Below are 20,759 nucleotides of genomic sequence, written 5' to 3'. Positions count from 1 at the left end.
CTGGGTGATAGGATGAGGTCCAAAATCCAAACTTACTCCAGAGGCAGTAACTTTAATCTCACCACAGTCCACCCTTTCTCGCTCAGTAATTGTTCCAAAGTTCACACCATTCCTCTCAATTTGCCCACACCAAGTTAGATTTCAGTTACCCTCCAAACTCAAAATTTTCACTAAAGGTAAAGGTAGTGAGGGACAGTGACCAAGAGCGTGGGGTCCGAAGCCAGCCGCTTTCACTGAAACCATCCTTGTTGATTCTGTAACTTGACTCCCATTTCCTCAGCTGTAAAATGGGGCTACTAGGCCCAATCTCCTAGGAGTTGTGAGGATTATAAATCATATGTGTAGCCTTAGAACAGCCTTGACACAGAGTAAGCCCATAACTGCTGTCCATCCAAGTATCTCAGCCCGTGAGTCCCTGCAAGACTTCCAGACACATTAAAATACAGATCTGGGGATGTCTGAGTGGCTCAGGTGGTTAAGCATCTGCTTTCGGCTCAGGTCATGATCCCAGGGTGCTGGGATCGAATCCCACATCAGGCTCCTTGCTCAGCAGGGAGTCTTGCTGCTTCCTTTGCCTGCTGCTCTGCCTGCTTGTGTGCTCTCTCTCACAAATAGGTAAAATATTAAATAATTAATTTAATACAGATCCAGGGACACCTGGGTGGCACAGTCAGTTAAGTGTCTGCCTTCAGCTCAGGTCCCGCGATGGGACCCTGCATATGCTTAGCGGGGAATCTGCTTCTCTCTTTCCCTCTGCCCCTCCTCCCTGCTCCTTCTCTCTCTCTCTCTCTCTCTCTCTCTCTCTCTCTGAGAGAGTCTGCTTCTCTCTTTCCCTCTGCCCCTCCTCCCTGCTCCTCCCTCCCCCCCCCTCTGTTTCTCAAAGTCTTTTAAAAAATGCAGAGGTACCTGGGTGGTTCAGTCAGTTGAGCGTTTGCCTTGGGCTCACAGGTCATGATCCCAGGGTCCTGGGATTGAGTCTCACGTCTGGCTCCCTGCTCTGCAGGAAGCCTTCCTCTCCCTCGGCCTCTGTCTGTTGTTCCCTCTACTTGTGCTGTGTGTCAAGTAAATAAATAAAATCTTTAAAAAGAAAAAAAAAAAAAATGCAGACCCGATGGGGCACCTGGGTGGCACCTGGGTGGCTCAGTCAGTTGAGTGTCCAACTCTTGGTTGTGGCTCGGGTCGTGATCTTGGGGGTCCTGGGATCAAGCCCCAAGACCAGCTTAGCAGGAAGTCAGCTTGAGAGTCTGACTTCAGACTCTCAAGCTGAAGAGAGTCAGCTTCTCTCTGAAGCCCCTCCTCCCCCACTCATTCTCTCTTTCTCTAAAATAATTTTTAAAATGCAGATCCGGGGATGCCTGGGTGGCTCAGTTGGTTAAGCGTCTGCCTTCGGCTCAGGTCATGATCCCAGCATCCTGGGATCGAGTCCCACATCAGGCTCCTTGCTCTGCAGGGAGCCTGCTTCTCTCTCTGCCTCTGCCTGCCTCTCTACCTGTCTGAACTCTATCTTTCTGACAAAGTCTTAAATAAAAATAAAAATAAAAAATAAAATAAAATGCAGATCCATGAGCCTGCTCCATCCATAAGTTTAATAATCAAACTACTTAATGTGGTAAGAGCATGTAGCATGTACAAATATATTTAATGTGAAATTGAAAAATAATTTAGAAAATGTTAAAACTTGTGAACTGTTGACTTAAAGCTATAATCCTGACAGTTTTTGCACCAAAATGTCAATGTATTTTTGTCATTGTCTTGTCGTCTAACCCATATGCATAAAAAAAAGTAATATTGTGTCTTTTGAGTCTTTTATGTGCCACTAGCATATGAAGCTTTCTCCAGTTGCCTAGCAGAAAACAGCTATTCATAAACCCACATATTTCTGTCATCTCCATTTTTTTTTTAAAGGGCAGAGGCAGGGCGCCTGGATGGCTCAGTGGGTTAAGCTGCTGCCTTCGGCTCAGGTCATGATCTCAGGGTCCTGGGATCGAGTCCCGCATCGGGCTCTCTGCTCAGTGGGGAGCCTGCTTCCCTCTCTCTCTGCCTGCCTCTCTGCCTACTTGTGATCTCTGTCAAATAAATAAATAAAATCTTAAAAAATAAATAAATAAAAGGGCAGAGGCAGAGGGAGAGAGAATCTCAAGCAGGCTCCATGCCCAGTCCAGAGTCCAACCCGGGCTCGATCTCACAACCCTGAGACCGTGCCCTAAACTGAAATCAAGAGTCAGACACTTAAAACCAATTGAGCCAGGTAGCCTATAAAACTCAAATTTTTAAACCAGACTCCAGTCTGATAAACCTGATAGTAATCATTTATCCTAAGGGGTACTATTTGGTGTTACCATACAACTGTGCCATCCAGGGAAACTAACCTTAAAAGCAGGCAGTAAGAACCTTGTAGCCACTCAGTGCATGTAGCCCAGAAAACAGGTATAAGTATCTCACCTCAGGGAAGAGTAAGAAGTAGGGCAGGAGTGCAAGGCACACCTTACCTGGGGCCAGGCACTACATTCGTTCTTTCTCTTAAACCTGCAGTGCAGCAGTGATTCTCATGTTACAGATGTCATTAGCCTTCTACTTCCTCATAACTTGCCCAGTGATCAGTCAACAAAGATGTAAATCTGGACAACTTGACTACTCTGTGTTCACCTGGGATTCAACAAATTCACTGTACAAAAATACGCATTTCTACATCCTCTAAGGTGGCCGGGATATTTTCATTATTTCCTTTTTAGTTTGGACACACGGTCAGTGCCACGCCTGTCCTCTTCAGCCTCTCTACTCTACCTCCCAGAGTCTAGCACTTTGCTGAGAAGGGTCAGATCATTCTTCCACAGCAAGCAGCAAGCATTATCGTTCTGGATAATGCTATGAAAGCCAAGGAACCAAGTCATCTCTTCTAGGGTAATATCAAGTAAGCAGAGGAAGTTGCACCCGTTTCCAAAGGCTTTATTGGTAAGTAGGTTTTAGAAAAGAAAGATTGATTCTATTATTTCCAAGTCACTGGAATGAAGAGCTGTGTCCAGGGACACATCAAGTGGGGCCAAAGGGGACTGAGGCTTTGTCCGCCTTTTATTCATAGATCCAGTCAAAAGCACAAGACTTGTAATCCACCAACTCTTCAGGCTTGAACCAGAGGCTGATTTCTTTCTCCGCACTTTTCACTGAATCACTGCCATGAATGATGTTCCTAAGAAAAACAATTACTAGTTACCACATTTTTATTTTTTATTAAAGTAGGCTCCACACCCAGCATGGAGCCCAACATGGACTTGAAATCACAACCCTGGGATCAAGACCTGAGCTAAGGTCAAGAGTCAAGATGTTTTGGGGCGCCTGGCTGGCTCAGTGGGTTAAAGCCTCTGCCTTCGGCTCAGGTCATGATCCCAAGGTCCTGGGATCAAGCCCCGCATCCGGCTCTCTTTTCAGCAAGGAGCCTGCTTCCCTTCCTCTCTCTCTGCCTGCCTTTCTGCCTACTTGTGATCTCTGTCTGTCAAATAAAAAAAAAAAGTCAAGACGTTTCATTGACTGAGCCACCCAGGCACCCCAGGTTACCACATTTTATTTTTATTTTTTATTTTTTTTTAAGATTTTATTTATTTGACAGACAGAGATCACAAGCAGGCAGAGACGCAGGCAGAGAGAGAGAGAGAGGAGGAAGCAGGCTTCCCGCTGAGCAGAGAGCCCGATGCGGGACTCGATCCCAGGCTCCTGGGATCATGACCTGAGCCGAAGACAGAGGCTTTAACCCACTGAGCCACCCAGGCGCCCCGAGGTTACCACATTTTAAAGTGCCAAAATCTGTTTATGGCTAAGTCAAAGGATGGTCACTACAGACCTTTTTGGCCAAATTGCTATTTGAATTATCGCCAAAGTATTTCCTCTTAAAAGCAATATTAGGTTGGGGAGGGTTGGGTGGCTCAGTCAGTTGAGCATCTGACTCTTGATTTCGGCTTGGGTCATGATCTCAGGGTCGTTGAGATCGAGCCCCGTGACGGGAGTTGGGCAGTCAGCAGAGTCAGCTTGGGATTCTCTCTCTCCCTCTGCCCCTCCCCCACTCGCTCCCCAAACCCCTGTACACATGCTATCTCTTAAAATAAGTAAATAGATAAAATTATAGGGACGCCTGGGTGGCTCAGTTGGTTAAGCAGCTGCCTTCGGCTCGGGTCATGATCCCAGGGTCCTGGGATCGAGTCCCGCATCAGGCTCCTTGCTTGGTGGGGAGCCTGCTTCTCCCTCTGCCTCTGCCTGCCATTCTGTCTGCCTGTGCTCGCTTGCTCTCACTCTCTCTCTGATAAATTAAAATCTTTAAAAAAAAAAACAGATAAAATTATATATGTATTCGATCAAAAGTATGCCCTGGCTCAACTTTATTATACTCCCAAATTTCCAAAACAGGGCTTGTACCCCAAGACTGCTCTGCCACAAAACATTCCTTCTTGAATTTTGAAACACAGGGATAACCAGACCAATAACCAAACTAGACAGAATCAAGGGCCATTTTTGCTGCGTTTTCTTCCAACACTCATTTGCAAAGCCCAGCCCAAACATTCACGCTCCCTGAAATCCCTTTATTCCATTTGGATCTTAAAATTCTGTACCAAGTGTTTGTACAAATTTTTTTTAAAGATTTTATTTATTTATTTGACAGAGATCACAAGTAGGCAGACCAGCAGGCAGAGAAAGGGGGAAGAAGGCTCCCCACTGAGCAGAGAGCCCAATGCGGGGCTCGATCCCAAGACCTTAAGATCATAACCTGAGCCGAAGGCAAAGGCTTAACCCACTGAGCCACCCAGGTGCCCCATGTTTGCACAAATTTTATACAGTGAGGAAACCAAAAAGTTAAGTGGCCCACCCACGGCCACTGCACCACTAGGAGCAGGGCTGAGGCCCTTCCCACTCTCCTCGCCTTCTGCTGTGTCCCACGGGACCTACCGCACGCAGATCCCTTGTGCAAGGCCTTAGGTAAAATTTTAGGTAGCCTAGGGAAGTAACTATGGAAGAAACTTCCACCAGTGATCGCCACCAACTAATTTTAGAAGTCCCAATGTTCCTAAATCTGGGATACACCAATCATGCTTCATACCCCCATTGAAGTGTCTTTGAGAAAAAGTCATCCGCGCCCCTAGGGCTTACCTCCCAACTTGAATGCAGAAGTCCCCACGAATGGTGCCTGGCTTAGAATCCGCTGGGTTGGTCTCCCCAAGCATCATCCGCCCCGTCTTCACCACATTCAGTCCCTCCCAGACCTGGGAACAGTCGGAAAGAGGAACGGCATCAGATCTGTCACTTGGGACCCCTCGGTACAAACCTTCACCCCCCCCTCAGGGCTCGCTTCCAGCAGACCCATCCATGACCCATTAAGCAGCTCCCCCCCAGCACTAGACAGCAGAGGCCTGTAGTGATGCTCCGGGCTCCATGCCCAGTATACTACTCCCATACAGAGAACCCCGCTACCCAACCTGGGGACTTCCCACCCGAGAGGAAGATGAACAGGACGGAAGAACTTCAGGCAGCCACCAGCAGGAGAACAAACAGTGATGAAGGGGTAGAGGCCAGTGATCGGGCTAAGAGAGTCAGGGGACATTAGTACAGGACATGGTGAGGATTCCCACGGAAGCCTAGGTGCAGTCCAGGGAGAACAGGAAGAACCAAGAGCCGTCCTCTGAGAATCGAGGCCCGACTTCAGTGCCTCCCTCCTGAACTTTCTACTCCTCTTCATTCCCAGCTGGACATGAATGCCAGAGGAGGAAAGAGACTGCTCCATTTCTACCACGGGGCCATAGAGAACTTTTTCTCCCATCCAAGTACTAACCAGGCCCGACCCTGCTTAGCTTCCGAGATCAGACGAGATCGGGCGCGTTCAGGGTGGTATGGCCGTAGACTAGAGAATTTTTTCTAAGGTCTGATTCTGCTTCTCCCAGCTGTTCTGTTCACTGAGTAACTCCAGCAGGCTCCATTTGTAAAACAAGGAATTTGGAGTGGCTGGGGAAGATGACCGGCTCTGTACCAGCCCTTGTTCCCAGCCCCCCAGTCCAGGCCCCCACAAGCACTTGCCATGGCCACAACCGGCCCGGAGTTCATGTACTTCACCAGCCCTGGGAAGAAGGGACGGTCCTTCAGGTCAATGTAGTGCTGCTTCAGGAGCTCCTGAGAGGCCTGGCATGCAACAGGGGGTCGCTGTTAGGAAGTACGCTAGAAAGGCTGAAGTACAACTGTCCCATCCAAAGAAGCCCCCATCCCCAAGACAGGTTCGCCAAGTCCTGTACCATATGTTAGTTCACATTCATAAGGTGTATATCGAAATCCCACCCAAACCTCGACACTGATACTTCTGTAGCCGAAACACTGGTGTGATCATGAAGACAGCCTCAAAATGTCCATGCTGTTAGGGGGGATATTATCATCCTAAGAAGCACGTGGTTTGAGAATCTGGATGTGGAGTGTTAAGCTTTGGCTGACTTTGAGGAAGATGCGTCTGAGAGAGATCATGTCAACTCTTCTGGCCCATTTCTAGCTCCTTTTGCAACATTTCACACGCTAACTGAGAATGTTCTCCTCATCCCTGATGGGCTTGGTTAAGATTTCAATACCTCTCAAAGGTCCAGATTTGTGGCCCACATGTAAAGTGTGGAAGTAGCGGGCTCTGCCCTAAACCGGAGGGAGCTCCGTCCGCCCGCACCGTGGGCACGTGTGGCCCGTGTGGCCCGCGTGGCCGGGCCGGGAGACAGTTTCCTCTGCTCCCCGCGGGCCCTGCTCCCCCGGCCGTCATGTCACCTCCGCTTAACCTTGCGAGGGCGCCTGTGCCCGCTGGCCCCAGCGCCGCGATCGCCGCGGGGGCCGCGAGGGGGAGGAGGGGAGGTCCTCCGGGTGCGGGAGGCGGCGGTGGGAAGCCGGCGGAGGAGCGGGGTATGGGGGGGGGGGGCGCGTTACCTGCAGGAACTTCATGGCCACGAGGCGGAACCCCTTCTGCTCGAAGCGCTTGATGATCTCGCCCACCAGGCCGCGCTGCACGCCGTCCGGCTTGATGGCGATGAACGTGCGCTCCTGGTGGGCCATGGCCTGCGGGCGACAGGTCGGCTCAGGGCCCGCGGCCTCGGGGACACAGGACCCCGGACGCCCTCCCCCGGCCCGCGCCTTCCCCCCCCGCCCCCAACCCCGCGGGCGCTCCGGCCCCTCCGTCCGCTCCTCGGGAACACGAGCCCGCCGGCCGCCGCCCCGCGGAAGGGGACCCGGCGCAGGGCCCGGGGGAGGCCGAGGGGGTAGAGGCGAGCGCGTCCGCTGGGGGCGGGGGAGGGGTCCCCGGGGGGCGGCGAGGAAAAGCGCCCCCAGCGCCTTACCGGTTAGCAGGCTGCGCGGCGGGGCGGGAGACGAGACGTGGAGCGAGCGGCGGGGCCGGGAGCTGATCGGGAGGAGGGACGCGCGACGGCCACACCCCGGACGCCCCGCCGCCCAACCCGCGAGGCCGACGCGGCCCGAGACCGCTGTCCACGCCCCGGGCAGGCGAGGAGGAGAGGGGGCTCGGGAGCAGGAAGTGGCTTCCTCTCCCGGTTGGGGGTGGGGTGTCCTGCAGGGGTAGTGTCGGGAGGGGGCGCTGCCCGGCGGCGGGAACTCAGCCCGGACCCCGCAGTCCCTCCCGCCACACGCGCGCAGGCCCGCGCGCACACACTTATACTCCCTGTGCGGTGAGCTGCCCCAGCCCGAGACACATCCTGACACGTTCTAGATGGTCTCCCAGCAATCAGACCTGGCGCGTCCGCACAGCTCCCCAGCCCCGGGCCGTGCTCGGCTTCGGTGCGGAGGCAGCGAGTCCCTCCTTACCGCCGGCGCGGACAGCAGTCCAGCCATGCTTGTCCCTGAGATGGTCCCAGGCCTCGTGCCTGTCCCTGCTCGGGACCGTGAGCTGACGGTGGGCCCCGCGGGCCTCTCCCGACTGCTGGCAGTGACCGCCCTGATAACCAGTACCCGCCAGGTAGAGAGACTTCAGCTACCTCCATTTTGACCTCAAACCCTCCAGGTGACTAAATTCTTCCTAGTTTATCACTTAACTCTGGGAGAAGCCCCTGCAGGCAAAGGATTCCCTGATGGGAACCGATACTACCCCCGCAAGCAGCAGGGAGAACTCTGCAGGACCAACCCCAAGACACTGAGGGACTTGACCTTCAGGTACAGGTACACACTGACCTTTGTCCGTTTCCATATGGAAACGTGGAAGTATTTTCAGCACTTTGGAGACAGTCTGAGAGAGATGTTGGTCTAGTCTTTCCAGTGTCAGCCTCCCAGAAATAAATTCTCTTCTTGTTCTGCCTCAACTGGTCTACCTTTGGGTTTTGTTAGTGCCGAGTGTGGAAACTGGTCTGTTTGCCCCACCACCTCCACCCCCAGCCAACTTGCAAACCTGGCCTCGGCTGCAAGGGACCAATCCAGCCCTCTGTGACACCTTCTTGTCTTCCCACACTGCTAGGTGCAAAGCATTAAAACGCAATTCTCCTTCTGGAGAAGAGACAGCCAATGTTCCCTTTGGCTTCAAGGTAGAACCCTGATTTGGGCTTCCTTTTCAGAGTTATCCAATGTCAACTGTGGGACAGGGTCTGGGAATTTCCCTGGAGATTTCTCTGGAGAGCTGTTTGCCCCGTTGGTCCAGTCACTCTAGCTCCGGCAGAATGGTCCATAGCAGCCTTCTGCCTTTCACATTCCCTGCCCTTCCTGAAAAGACAGCCCTTAAATGGGCAAGGTGTGACCCCGCTGCCTCACTGCACACACAGTCATTCCCCAAAGGTGTGAGTACTTTCCCCCAACAGGGAAACAGAAATGCATCTAGTTCTCAGCTGCCTGAAAGGAAAGTAGCCCCCCACACCACCCACACCACTGTCCTCCCTGCCACCCCTTAGAGGAAATCCTTTCACAATGTAACTGTCCCTTAGAACCTCAGAATAATATACTGCTTAAAATACAACTAATGAGGAATTGTACTGGTCACGCAAGCATGCTTAAAGATGACCTTGAGAAAAATATGTACTAGCAGCGGGCCTCTGGTGGAGAGGATGATACACGTCCCTGAAGCCGTCCCTGAAGCCGAGCAGCCGGGGATGCCTGTCTCTCTCAGGGCAGACCACCACCTGCTTCCCTGCCTGCGTCCCTTTATTGTAGCCTCCCCTGCCTCAGAAAAAGCCTCTGCGCTTTCTCAATAAATTCCATGCTGCTGGACCAGACACACCTCTCCTCTTCTCGTTGACCTGTAAGACTTGTGATCAACATATGACTCACATTCCTTCTTGTTTACCTACAAGACCTATGGCTAATTATAACCACCTTCTCCTTTGTTGGTCATCTTGTATCTGATAAACGGGGGACTGAGTTGTTTCAGGTGACAGTCCTTCCCGCTGTCGTCCCGGCTCCCCCTCTCTTACAGCTGCCTTGTTTGTGCCTCATTCTTCTCCCACGCACCGTCAGGAAGCGTGTACATCTGTCGACTCCTGCTGCACCCTTCAAGTAATCTTACGATTTGGTCAGGTGCACCCCAGTGAAGGTGGAGAAACACAGCAGCCCCCAACCCAGTTCCCCTCAGCTCCCCTACCTCTACCAAAGCCAGGTGAACAGGGAAAATAGCAGGAAAGAAACCTTGAAGTTTGTAGCAAAAGTAATTGTCCCCAAGATGTATTCTTAGCTTCCCCCTTCTCATAGGCGAGCTCTGAAGTATTCTCTAGCTACCAGGTGCCCAGATAAAAACATTTTCCACATTCTCTTGCAGCAGGAGACTCGCACGTGAAGTTCTGGCCAATGAGATGGGAGGGGGAGTGAAGGTGGTAGATTCAAGGTGACGCCCTTCAAAGAAAGGAACAATCCACTTTCCTTACCAACCTGCCATTAGGCACGCATAGGGGACAAGGCATGGTTAGAATCAGCCTCTGGGGGCGCCTGGGTGGCTCAGTGGGTTAAGCGGCTGCCTTCGGCTCAGGTCATGATCTCAGGGTCCTGGGATCGAGTCCCGCTTGGGGCTCGCTGCTCAGCAGGGAGCCTGCTTCCTCCTCTCTCTCTGCCTGCCTCTCTGCCTACTTGTGATGTCTCTCTGTCAAATAAATAAATAAATAATCTTAAAAAAAAAAACAAAAAACAGAATCAGCCTCGGGACAACCTCAAGGATCAGAACCTCACTGCCATCCCCACCCCTACTTAGTCACTTGGACTTCTTGCAGTTTTACTGAGGTATAACTGACAAAACGTGTTCTGTATTTAAGGTAACCTGTTTTAATTTACATATACTGTGCAATGATCACAATTAAGCTATGGAACGTTAACAATTCACATTGTTACCATGTTCATTTGTGTGTGTGTGTGAGCACATTTAAGATCTATCCTCTTTGCAAATTTCAAGTACACAACACAGCATTGTGAGCAACAGACCCAGGGCTGTACGTTAGATTTCTAGTTTAGATTTTTAAATAAAGAGAAGGAAATTTCCATCTTGCCTCTATTAAAGCAACCAAATCAGCGCCCTAACAAATCAAAGCTACTCAAAGATTTCACCTGCTTTTTCTGACATTTTTCCAGGGCCAGGCCCACTATCCAGCTTTTCTGCTTTGGGAGTAGTTACAACTTCTCACACTCCCCCATCCGCTGAGGCCGAGAGCTTCTCAAGAGCAGGAAGGATATCTCTTATTTCCAGGGAATCCTCTGCCCCCAGTACAATCTTGGCAACTAGCAGATCTTCCTAGATGACTACGGACTGGCTCGGTGCCAAGAGCGGATGGGATACAGGAGTAAAAGGAAGGATGGGCAAAGAGAAAAAGAGAGAGAGAAAGAGATCTCAGGACAACAAAAATAATTTACATAGTATTTACACTCTGTCCGGTCCGGTTACCCAGCATAAATGGGAAAGAAAAAAAGAATACAAAGCAATAGGGCATTACAAAGTAACCAACTCAATGAATCCTATGTTGGGATAAAATATTTTAATTAGACAGCAGCACATAATACTGTACAGTGAGCACACCCAGCTCCAGGAGATGCCCTCCAGGTTAGAAGGAAGGTCTCCAAATTACGTGAATTTGTGAGAGCCTGGCCCCCTGCTCAGGGGAGGGAGAGGGAACGGAATGAACAAAGCATGGAGGTCTGCTCTCCAGTCACTCGTAGATCCAGCTCTGAGCACAGCTCTTGTAATCCACCAGCTCTTCAGGCTGGAACCACAAGCCAATCTCCTTCTCCGCACTCTCCACAGAGTCGCTGCCGTGGATAATGTTCCTGGATGGGGGAGAGAGAAGGCCCCGTTACCGAGACCCAAAGGATTCAACAGTGTGGAAGCCCCCCGGCTCCCAGTGCCAGAAAGCTGACAGCCCCCTGCCGCAGAAAAAGCCAGAGCCCCCTGCACCTGAGTCCACAGTAAAAGAAAAAGCCCACAGCCGTAGTTCAGGTGGGGGTGAAGAATGCCCTCCCTGTGTTCCAGTCCTCAGAGCAAAACCAACATGAGCAAAGAGGGGACTCCGGCCAGCATTCGGTGCTGTAACCGGTTCTATACCCTCCGAAGCCAGGCACAACCACATGGATGCTGACGGTTGAGGGCAGAGAACTCACCAAACCAAACACCAAATTCAGAGAGAAAGAAACAAAAGAACTGATTTTAAATTGATCTGCTTATGGTATCATGTCCATCCCAGCCTCAGGAACCCAATTTTTTTTTAAAGATCTTTTTTTCTTTTCTTTTTTTTTAAATTTGACAGACAGAGATCACAAGCAGGCAGAGAGGCAGGCAGAAGAGAGAGAGAGGGAAGCAGGCTCCCCGCTGAGCAGAGAGCCCAATTCGGGGCTCGATCCCAGGACCCTGGGATCATGACCCAAGCTGAAGGCAGAGGCTTTAACCCACTGAGCCACCCAGGTTGCCCTCTTTTCTTTTTCTTTTTTTTTTTTTTAAGTAATCTCTATACCCAAAGTAGGGCTGGGCTCGAACTTACAACCCAAGATCTATAGTCACATGCTCTACCTCTAAAAACTGAGCCAGCCAAGAGCCTGAGGAACCCAAATGCTTGTCATCTAATTCAGATTTTGGAAAAAGGCAAAAGCACCCACTCCCACCTGCCAACTTGGATGCAGAAATCCCCACGGATGGTCCCAGGCTTGGAGTCTGCAGGGTTGGTCTCCCCGAGCATCACTCGGCCCGTCTTCACCACATTCAGGCCCTCCCAGACCTGCAAGGATAAAAGAATATATGGTCAAGGAAGAAAACCCACCTCAGCAGAAAATCTGGAATCTATCAATTCAAAAAAAGCCCCTTTAACACTGAAGGAATAATTATGGAGCAGCTACTTGTTCCAGCACTGGGATACTAGTCTCCCTGCTCCCACTCCTGCTTTTCTACAATCCATTCCCAACAGAGCAGCCAGAGCAGCCTTTTAGAAATGCCTCGTTAGACATCCCCTAGCGTCCGTCCGGGAGCTCAGGAAGTGCATGGCCAGCACAGCCCTACCTGATCTGGCCCAGGCCCAGGCCTCTGAACTCTTGTTATCTGACCCTCTCTTTCACCTACCAGGCTCCAACTGCTCCAGCCTTCTTTCTGTACTTCAGAAAGTTCAGGCCCTTTGCACATGCTGTTTTCTTGTTGAGACTGTTCTTCAGCGTGATTTTGTATAAGTCTGGCTCTTCTCACTCCGATTTCAGCTCAAAAAGCATGCTCCTTAACCACCCAATCTAAAGTGGCTACTGCTGTCCCATCACCGTGTTTCATTTCTGTGCATATCACTAATCATTAGCATGTATATTTTTTTCTTCATTATGTGCTTTCAAGATGTGTAAGTGAGCAAAGCTATGAAAATAAGTACTTATTTGCCTCATTCATGACTGTATTCCTGGCGTCTGGAAGAGAGCCTGGCACAATGATAACCAATACATACTTGGAGGAAAATTACTGCAGGAAGCAAGAGACAATCTCGTTGCCCTCCTGAAGTGTAGAATCAGGCCGACCTCTCCTGATTGCTCCCTACTCTGAGTCGCTGTGGGTCCTCAGTTTAGCAAACAAATGCATCGTGCCTTTGGTGGGTCAGAGACCTAACTCACATCCTAACTGCCCAATCCTCCCAGCCCCCATCTCCTCTGTATCAGTGAGGACCTGACGTCAGAGGCAGGAATCACACGCCTCACACTCGGCTCCCAGTGGAGTCATTCACATCGGTATCTCACCCATGCACACTCACCATGGCAACCACGGGCCCTGACTGCATGTACTTGACCAAGCCGGCAAAGAAGGGACGGTCCTTCAGGTCGATGTAGTGCTCCTTGAGAAGATCTTCAGAAGCCTGTTGTGCAGACAAAGAATGAGAAATGGCCCCCCAAGTCTTCTAAGAACTAACAATCTAGTTATTTCTCACTCACTGCTGTGAGCACTTGGGGTGCCTGGGTAGCTCAGTCATTAAGCATCTGCCTTGAGCTCAGGTCATGATCCCAGGGTCCTGGGATCAAGCCCTGCATCAGGGCTCAGCGGGGAGCCTGTTTTTCCCTCTCCCACTTCCCCTGTTAGTGTTCCCTCTCGCTGTGTCTCTCTCTGTCAAATAAATAAAAATCTTAAAAATAAATCAGTAAAATAAAATGTGAGCTCTTTGCTGATTCTGTTGTAATGCAATCCACTCCCACCAGTACCAGAGGCAAGTGATGCCAGAGAGACTCAAAGTGCTTCAGCTTTGTGCCAATTCCCCCCTATTGGCCTTGATTGATGGGAATAAAACCACAGAACTTTAGAATCAGATCCGGCCATGCCACTGTAGACAGTGAAACTAACAATACGATGAATTTCCATTCATTGAGAACAAGCCTCAACTCAAATGTCAGAGGGAAGTCGGGAGTGGTGGGGTCTTGGCATTCGACAGGAAGCAAACTGAACCCAGCCATGTCCCAGGGAGATGGCATGTTTACTCAGGAGAGGAAGGCCAGGGGCCAGGTGGGACAATTATGTGACCCCCACAAGTATTTCACAAACCACTCAAAAGTACATGACATCCAGCAATAAAGAAGTTTGCTGAAGAAGGACTTAGAAACTCTCCCTCTGCAAGGCTGGTGTGTGGGGACAAAACAAGTCAGCCAGAGAGCAAACCACCTGCTTGGCGATTCCAACTCCCTCAGCCAGGCTCTCTCAAGGCACACAGGTGTGTTCAGGGTCTGACAAGGACCCTTCCTTCCAATTTGTACCCTGCGCACTGCACTCATACCCACAACTGCGGACAGCCACTGCCAGAAAGCACAGCCAGAGTGACCCCTCACTCTGCCTCCAGTTGGCCGTTCCTTGGCAGAGTAAAAGGACACAGCCAAGTGACCATGCCCCCTCAGCAGTTCACTCTTGGCCACGCCCCAGTCCCAACGGAAGACTGGTAGTGGTGGTCTCCCGACCCATGCTCACTGGACCTGTCCTTCCCTCAACACTTTCAATTCTACTAATTGGTTCAAATTGTTTTTGGGGGAAGAGGGAGTTCTGGTTACCTTTACTGTTTTTTTAAGATTTTTTAACTTATTTAGAGAGAGAGAGAGAGAGAGAATAAGCAGTGGGGGGGATAGAGGGAAAAGCAGACTCCCTGCTGAGCAGGGAGCCCAATGCGGGGCAGGACCCTGGGATCATGACCTGAGCTAAAGGCAGATGCTTAACCAACTGAGCCACCCAGGTGCCCCAGGGCTGGTTATCTTTAGTCTGCAGAAGAGATTACAGGGTTTTTTTGGAGCGGGGACATCAAGTTTTCCCTCGCCTCCCTCCCCCATGTCAGATATAAACAACCTGGCAAACTCCTGGCAGCTGTCCCTCCTCCCATTCTTCCTCAAGCCCACAACCTTTTTATTTTTTTAATTTTTTTTTTAAGATTTTATTTATTTATTTGACAGACAGAGATCACAAGTAGGCACAGAGGCAGGCAAAGAGAGAGGAGGAAGCAGGCTCCCTGCTGAGCAGAGAGCCCAATTCGGGGCTCAATCCCAGGACCCTGGGATCATGCCCTGAGCCAAAGGCAGAGGCTTTAACCCATCGAGCCACCCAGGCACCCCTATTTCTTTAATTTTTAAAAAATATTTTAGGGTCACCCCTAAATAGTACAGATAGTACAGAGTCTATCACGGGGCTCCATCCCATGACCCTGAGATCACCACCTGAGCTGAAACCAAGAGTCTGACGCTTAACCAACTGTGTCACCCAGGTGTCCCCTCCTTTTCACTTTCTGAACTACTGCCTTGCAGATAGGTGTCTTGCAAGAGTTTCTGCTCTCTGATGTTTTCAGGCAGGCCTCCCAAGGGCCAAACCACAGCTTTCCCCCCAACATGCCCTGATGGTGCCTACTGGACATTAGACACTAGGTGGACAGTAAATAAGGACGGAAAGATCTCCTTGCTGAGGATCACCTGGCTCAGCAAGGAGGGCGCAGGAGCGGGGGAGAAGTTCTCTGAAATCTGCTCAGGAAGCTCAAGACCAGCAGCTCAGACACCCCCACCAGGGCTCAGAGTCAGAAAGCACAGTGCTCTCCTGAAAACAGTATCGCAACTGTATGTGAACTAACTAGAATTTAAATAAAAATTTGAAGGGGGGGCGCCTGGGTGGCTCAGTGGGTTAAAGCCTCTGCCTTCGGCTCAGGTCATGATCCCAGGGTCCTGGGATCAGGCCCCACATCAGGCTCTCTGCTAGGCAGGGAGCCTGTTTCCCCCCCCCTCTCTGCCTGCCTCTCTGCCTACTTGTGATCTGTCTGTCAAATAAATAAATAAAATCTTAAAAAAAAAAAAAATTTGAAGGGGAAAAAAGAAAAAAGAAAAAAGGGGCATGTGGCTGGCTCAGTCAGTGGAGCATGTGACTCCCGATCTCCTGGCTGAGTTTGAGCCCCACACTGGGTGTGGCGATTACTTAAAAATAAAAATCTTAAGGGCACCTGGGTGGCTCAGTGGGTTAAGCCTCTGCCTTCAGCTCAGGTCATGATCCCAGGGTCCTGGGATTGAGCCCCACATCAGGCTCCCTGATCCTCAGGAAGCTTGCTTCCCCCTCTCCCTCTGCTGCTCCTCACTGCTTGTGCTCTCTCTCTGTCTCTGTCAAAAAAATAAATAAATTCTTTTTAAAAAAAATTAAATTAAATAGAAAAATAAAAATCTTAAAAAAAGAAAAAAAAAGAAAAGAAAGAAATCACAGTGCTGCAATAATATGCGGAACTCCGCATTGCTAAGGGAAAAGGGAGGCTATTTCTCAAAGTCCCAGTAGCTTGGTTTGTTGTAGGATTCCTACTGGGCACCAAGGAGTTTCCAGGTTTCTGGACTTATGTGTTGCGGAGAAAGCTTAAAAAAAAAAAAAAAAAAAAGAGGGAAGGGGAAAAACAGGGAGGCTAACGTACAATCATCCTCTGACCTCCAAAAGAACAGAAATATGAGGAATGAAGCCCACTTACCTGAATTAATTTCATAGCAACGAGGCGGAATCCCTTTTGCTCAAAACGCTTGATGATTTCTCCCACGAGGCTGCGCTGGACCCCATCAGGCTTGATGGCAATGAAGGTGCGTTCACAGCTGGCCATGGTCCTGAGGGTAGACAGCTGGGAGGATGAAACAGCACTGACCATCCTGCCTACACCATCATCCTTCTCAAGCGGATTACCCCATAAAGCTGGTTTAAATCTGTCGTGCCGACTCCAAGTCTCCCTGGTAAGAACCCAGTTCCTAGTGTGTTCAGCATACTGTGCTACTCTGAAGGCACATTTTAAAGAAATAGGTATAAACAACGTTCCTACAATGGTAGTTGTGTTTGCCAATAAGAATAGTGTGCTATAGGGGCGACTGGGGGGGTGGCTCATCGGTCCAGTGTCTAACTCTTGATTTCAGCTCAGGGTCAGGGATCAAGCCCTGCAATGGGTTCCGCGCTCAGGACAGATCTGCTTCAGATTCTTTATCCCTCCTCCTCTGCCCCTCCCTGCTCAGGCGTGCCAGCTCTGTCTCCCTAAAATACATAAATAAAACCTGAAAAAAAAGAAAGAATAAAAAAGGAATAGTGCACTATTGCACAGTATGAATGTGTTCGCCACAAGGAGCAGCAGTGAAAAAACTCTGGACTAGCACATGTGTAAAAAATGTTCCTAAGGAGAAAAAAAAAATTTCCCTAAGCAAAAAACAAACAAACAAAAAACAAAGCAAAAACAAAAAACCAGGGACTATTAATTCTATCCCATTTGACTTAAAAGCCCCTATTAAACATCTATTTTGTACTCAATACTGTGGCAGAACTAAGGGAGGAGACATTAAAAAAAAAAAAAAAGACACTTTCTGAATTATCCAGAGAATGGAAACTACAGCAATAAAGCGGTAGTCGGGCAGAATGAAACAGTTTGACCCACTGCCACAGTCATGGTATTAGAAATGGAAGAGGTTTGAGAGATGATTTCGTTATAATCCCCTTAATTTTACAACCAAACAAATCTAGAGCACCAGAATGAAGTCCAAAAAGTCCCAATTTCCCAAACCGATACAGTTTATGCTACATCATAAGACATAATGAATATTCAGGCTGATAAAAGGGGAATGATGGGAGAACTAGAGACGTTGGTAATATCTGAGATGGGACATCAGGCAGGAAAGAGGCCCAGACCCTGCCTTTTTTTTTTTCTAAGATTTTATTTTTTATGTATTTGACAGAGATCACAAGTAGGCAGAGAGGCAGGCAGAGGGGGGTGGGGGAGAAAAACAGTCTCCCTGCTGAGCAGAGAGCCCAATGCGGAGCTCGATCCCTGGACCCTGGGATCATGACCTGAGCGGAAAGCAGAGGCTTTAACCCACTGAGCCCCCCAGGCCCTACCTTTTACAGAGAAGATTGGGCTCATGACCTGCTGTGATTCCACAAGATGAGAAAGGAGGAGGCCCCTGACCTTGAAAGACAATCCCTAATGAGGATAGCTACACCACCTCCCGGCTCTATCTTCCTCTACTTCAGTTAATCTCTTCTTATAGCACCTTAATATATTTTAACTTGTTCGTGTTGCTGTCTCCCCACTGGCCTGCGGCCTGTATACGGGGCTGGTTTGTGCCTGTGTCTCTCTCCCTGGTACCCAGCCACATGGCCTGGCAGTCGACACGAGCAAGGAAAATGTCTTACTTAAGTCGTAATCGCCCTGCCCCTCCAAGAAAAAGGGACAAAACCCAAGGACTGGCAGGAACTGCGAATGCAAGCTCGAGGCCAGCATGGATTCGGGTTACCGAGCCACAGATCGGCTCTCCACCCCACCCCTTGGACCCCTAGAAATGTCCTCCACACCCACTGAGACCCACGCGCACACACTCATTCATTCATTCATTCATTCAGGAAGAACTCGCGGAGCCTCAACTCCGAGCCCAGCGCTGCACGCGACACAGACAAATAAGGCACAACCCGGGTGGTCGCGGCCCGACGGGAAAGTCAGCCACGGACAAAGGCAAGTCCACGTGGCGTGGGACGTGCGCGGACAGGTCTGCCCCTGCCCACCCGCGCTGCCCTGCCTTAACCTCCCATCCCATCCCTCTGGCCACGTCTCAGGGCCGAATTCATGCGACCCCATCGCCTTCCTCCCTCCCCCGATCCCAGGATCCCTCCTCCTTCTCAAGACCCCATACCCCTCTCACCCCTCCAGCGGCTCCGGCGGCAACTCCTTCTGGGGACGCCGGCACCGGAAACACGCCCCAGCCCCACGTGGTTCCTGGCACCCACAGGCGCGGAACGCTTCTTTCCGGATCGGCTGCCGGGGAGCTCGTTTTTGCAGAACACCACTCGACCACGCTTCCTCTCGGGCGTCGGATGTCATTCTAGAGAGCAACATTCCGACGTTTAACTTCCGGCACTGCTTTTTCTTGCTCTTCCGGCACGCCGCCCTTCCTCGCCTCCCCACCCCCCAGGATTCTCTGACTCACTTCCTCCGCTCTCGAGTTAGTCGGCTTCCCGAGAGGGGGCGCTCCCACTTTGCGCCAAGTCCGAACGGGCACGTGACCTAGAAGTGGGTCTTTCTCACTTTTCCGTGTGCTGCTTCTCCCCAGCCCATCGGGCACTGCATTATTGAGTACCTACTGTGTGCGGGACACTGTTCCAGGGCCCGAGGTGATGGCAGGAAACTAGGAGGCTTTGGTGGGGTTGGGAATGAGGACAAAGAATAAAGAAGCAAACTGATACATAATACACTGCATTTATTTTAGTGCCCTTAAGAAAAAGCAAGGTAGGGGATGCCTGGGTGGCTCAGTTGGTTAAGCAGCTGCCTTCGGCTCAGGTCATGATCCCAGCGTCCTGGGATCGAGTCCCGCATCGGGCTCCTTGCTCAGCAGGGAGCCTGCTTCTCCCTCTGCCCCTGCCTGCCACTCTGTCTGCCTGTGCTCACTCTCTCTCCCTCTGATAAATAAATAAAATCTTTAAAAAAAAAAAGAAAAAGCAAGGTAGGGGCGCCTGGGTGGTTCAGGGGGTGAAAGCTGCTGCCTTCGGCTCAGGTCATGATCCCAGGGTCCTGGGATCGAGTCCCGCATCAGGCTCTCTGCTCAGCGGGGAGCCTGCTTCCTCCTCTCTCTGCCTCCCTCTCTGCCTACTTGTGATCTCTGTAAGTCAAATAAATAAAATCTTTAAAAAAAAAAAAAAGAATGAAAAGAAAAAAGAAAAAGCAGGGCAAGGGAGAAAAACGGAAGGAGTAAACAATTTTCAAAAGGTTAGTTGGGAAAAGGCTCTCTGAGGAAGCGACAGTGGAACAGGAGGTCTGGTGTTCATCTGACCGCGGAATATTATTACGGTGGACGGCCAGTGGGAGAGATTGCCGTCGGAGAGCGGCCGGGTTACGTGGTCGTGCCACTGGAAGGTTTTGAACAGGGAATGACCTTATATGATACACATTAAAAAAAAAAAAAAAAATCTGACTGCCATAGAATAAATGGGTGGGGTAAGGTAACAGAGCGGAAGCAGGTGCCTTTTCAACAACTGGTCCTGGGACGCCTGACTGGCTCCGTCCCTAAAGCTCGGGAGTCCTGATCTTGAGGTTGTGAGTTTAAGCCTCAGGTTGGCTGTACAGATTACTTAAAAAAAAAAAGAAAGAAAGAAAAAAAAGAGGTGCTGAGGCATTGGACAAATGCAGGCAAAGAAAGAAAAGAACCTCTACCTACACCTACACCTTAAACAAAAATTCGTTCAAAATGGATCATAGAAGGGCGCCTGGGTGGCTCAGTCCCTTAAGCATCTTACTCTCCATTTGGCTCTGGTCCTGATCTCTGCGGAGATGGAGCCAAGTGTGGGGCTCTGCCTCTGCCCCTTCCCCCACTCATGTGTAAGTGCTCGCTCTCGCTCTCTCTCTCTCTCAAATAATAAATACATATTTTTAAATGGATCATAGATTTAAATATAAAGCAATAATAGTTTAGAAAAAACATGGTTAAAAAAAATCTTCATGGGCGCCTGGGTGGCTCAATGGATTAAGCCTCTGCCTTCAGCTCAGGTCATGATCGCAGGGGCGTGGGATGGAGTCCTGCTTGGGGCTACCCCCGAAGCCTGGAGTCAGTTTCTCCCTCCATATGGGCTCTCTCTTTCAGAATAACAAAGCAAAACAAAAACTTCAGGTCCAAGGGCCAGGCAAAGAGTTTTTAGACTTGCCACCATAAGCACAATCCGTAAAATGAAAAACTTGGTAAATTGAACCCTATCAAAATTTAAAACTTTTTCCCTTTGAAAGGCTCTGAGCAGAAGATGAAACAGCAATTTACAGGGTAAAAGAAAATATGTGCAAACCATCTACCCAACACAGGCTTGTATCGAGAACATAAGAATTTTCACAACT

At 50.1% G+C, this 20,759-nt stretch overlaps 2 protein-coding genes across 3 annotated transcripts; both read right to left on the bottom strand.

The window, feature by feature from the left end:
• Window positions 1-2,930: 2,930 nt before the first annotated feature.
• Window positions 2,931-7,496, bottom strand: NME2 (NME/NM23 nucleoside diphosphate kinase 2). The gene is made up of 5 exons (XM_004764855.3): window positions 7,338-7,496; window positions 6,931-7,059; window positions 6,055-6,156; window positions 5,134-5,246; window positions 2,931-3,187 (listed from the first exon to the last, which is right to left on the bottom strand). The coding sequence occupies exons 2-5, from the start codon at window positions 7,054-7,056 to the stop codon at window positions 3,070-3,072; spliced, it is 459 nt and encodes a 152-aa protein (XP_004764912.1). The 5' UTR covers window positions 7,057-7,059; window positions 7,338-7,496; the 3' UTR covers window positions 2,931-3,069.
• A 3,438-nt stretch (window positions 7,497-10,934) lies between these two features.
• On the bottom strand, window positions 10,935-18,737 carry NME1 (NME/NM23 nucleoside diphosphate kinase 1). 2 transcript variants are annotated; one of them, XM_004764854.3, is made up of 5 exons: window positions 18,583-18,737; window positions 16,386-16,515; window positions 13,182-13,283; window positions 12,067-12,179; window positions 10,935-11,238 (listed from the first exon to the last, which is right to left on the bottom strand). In XM_004764854.3, exons 2-5 carry the CDS (start codon window positions 16,509-16,511, stop codon window positions 11,121-11,123), a joined length of 459 nt encoding a protein of 152 aa, XP_004764911.2. In that variant the 5' UTR covers window positions 16,512-16,515; window positions 18,583-18,737; the 3' UTR covers window positions 10,935-11,120. The 2 variants fall into 2 exon arrangements, with proteins under 2 accessions (XP_004764911.2, XP_012918110.1); XM_013062656.2 differs by having other exon boundaries at window positions 16,386-16,529; window positions 18,583-18,700.
• Between the last annotated feature and the right edge of the window lie 2,022 nt (window positions 18,738-20,759).

Source organism: Mustela putorius, unplaced genomic scaffold (genome assembly GCF_011764305.1).
Source record: "Mustela putorius furo isolate JIRA1106 unplaced genomic scaffold, ASM1176430v1.1 tig00003962_pilon_pilon_pilon, whole genome shotgun sequence".
NCBI classification, from domain to species: domain Eukaryota; kingdom Metazoa; phylum Chordata; class Mammalia; order Carnivora; family Mustelidae; genus Mustela; species Mustela putorius.
The sequence above is the reverse complement of the archived record's forward strand: the minus strand, read 5'-3'. Positions and strand labels throughout refer to the sequence as shown.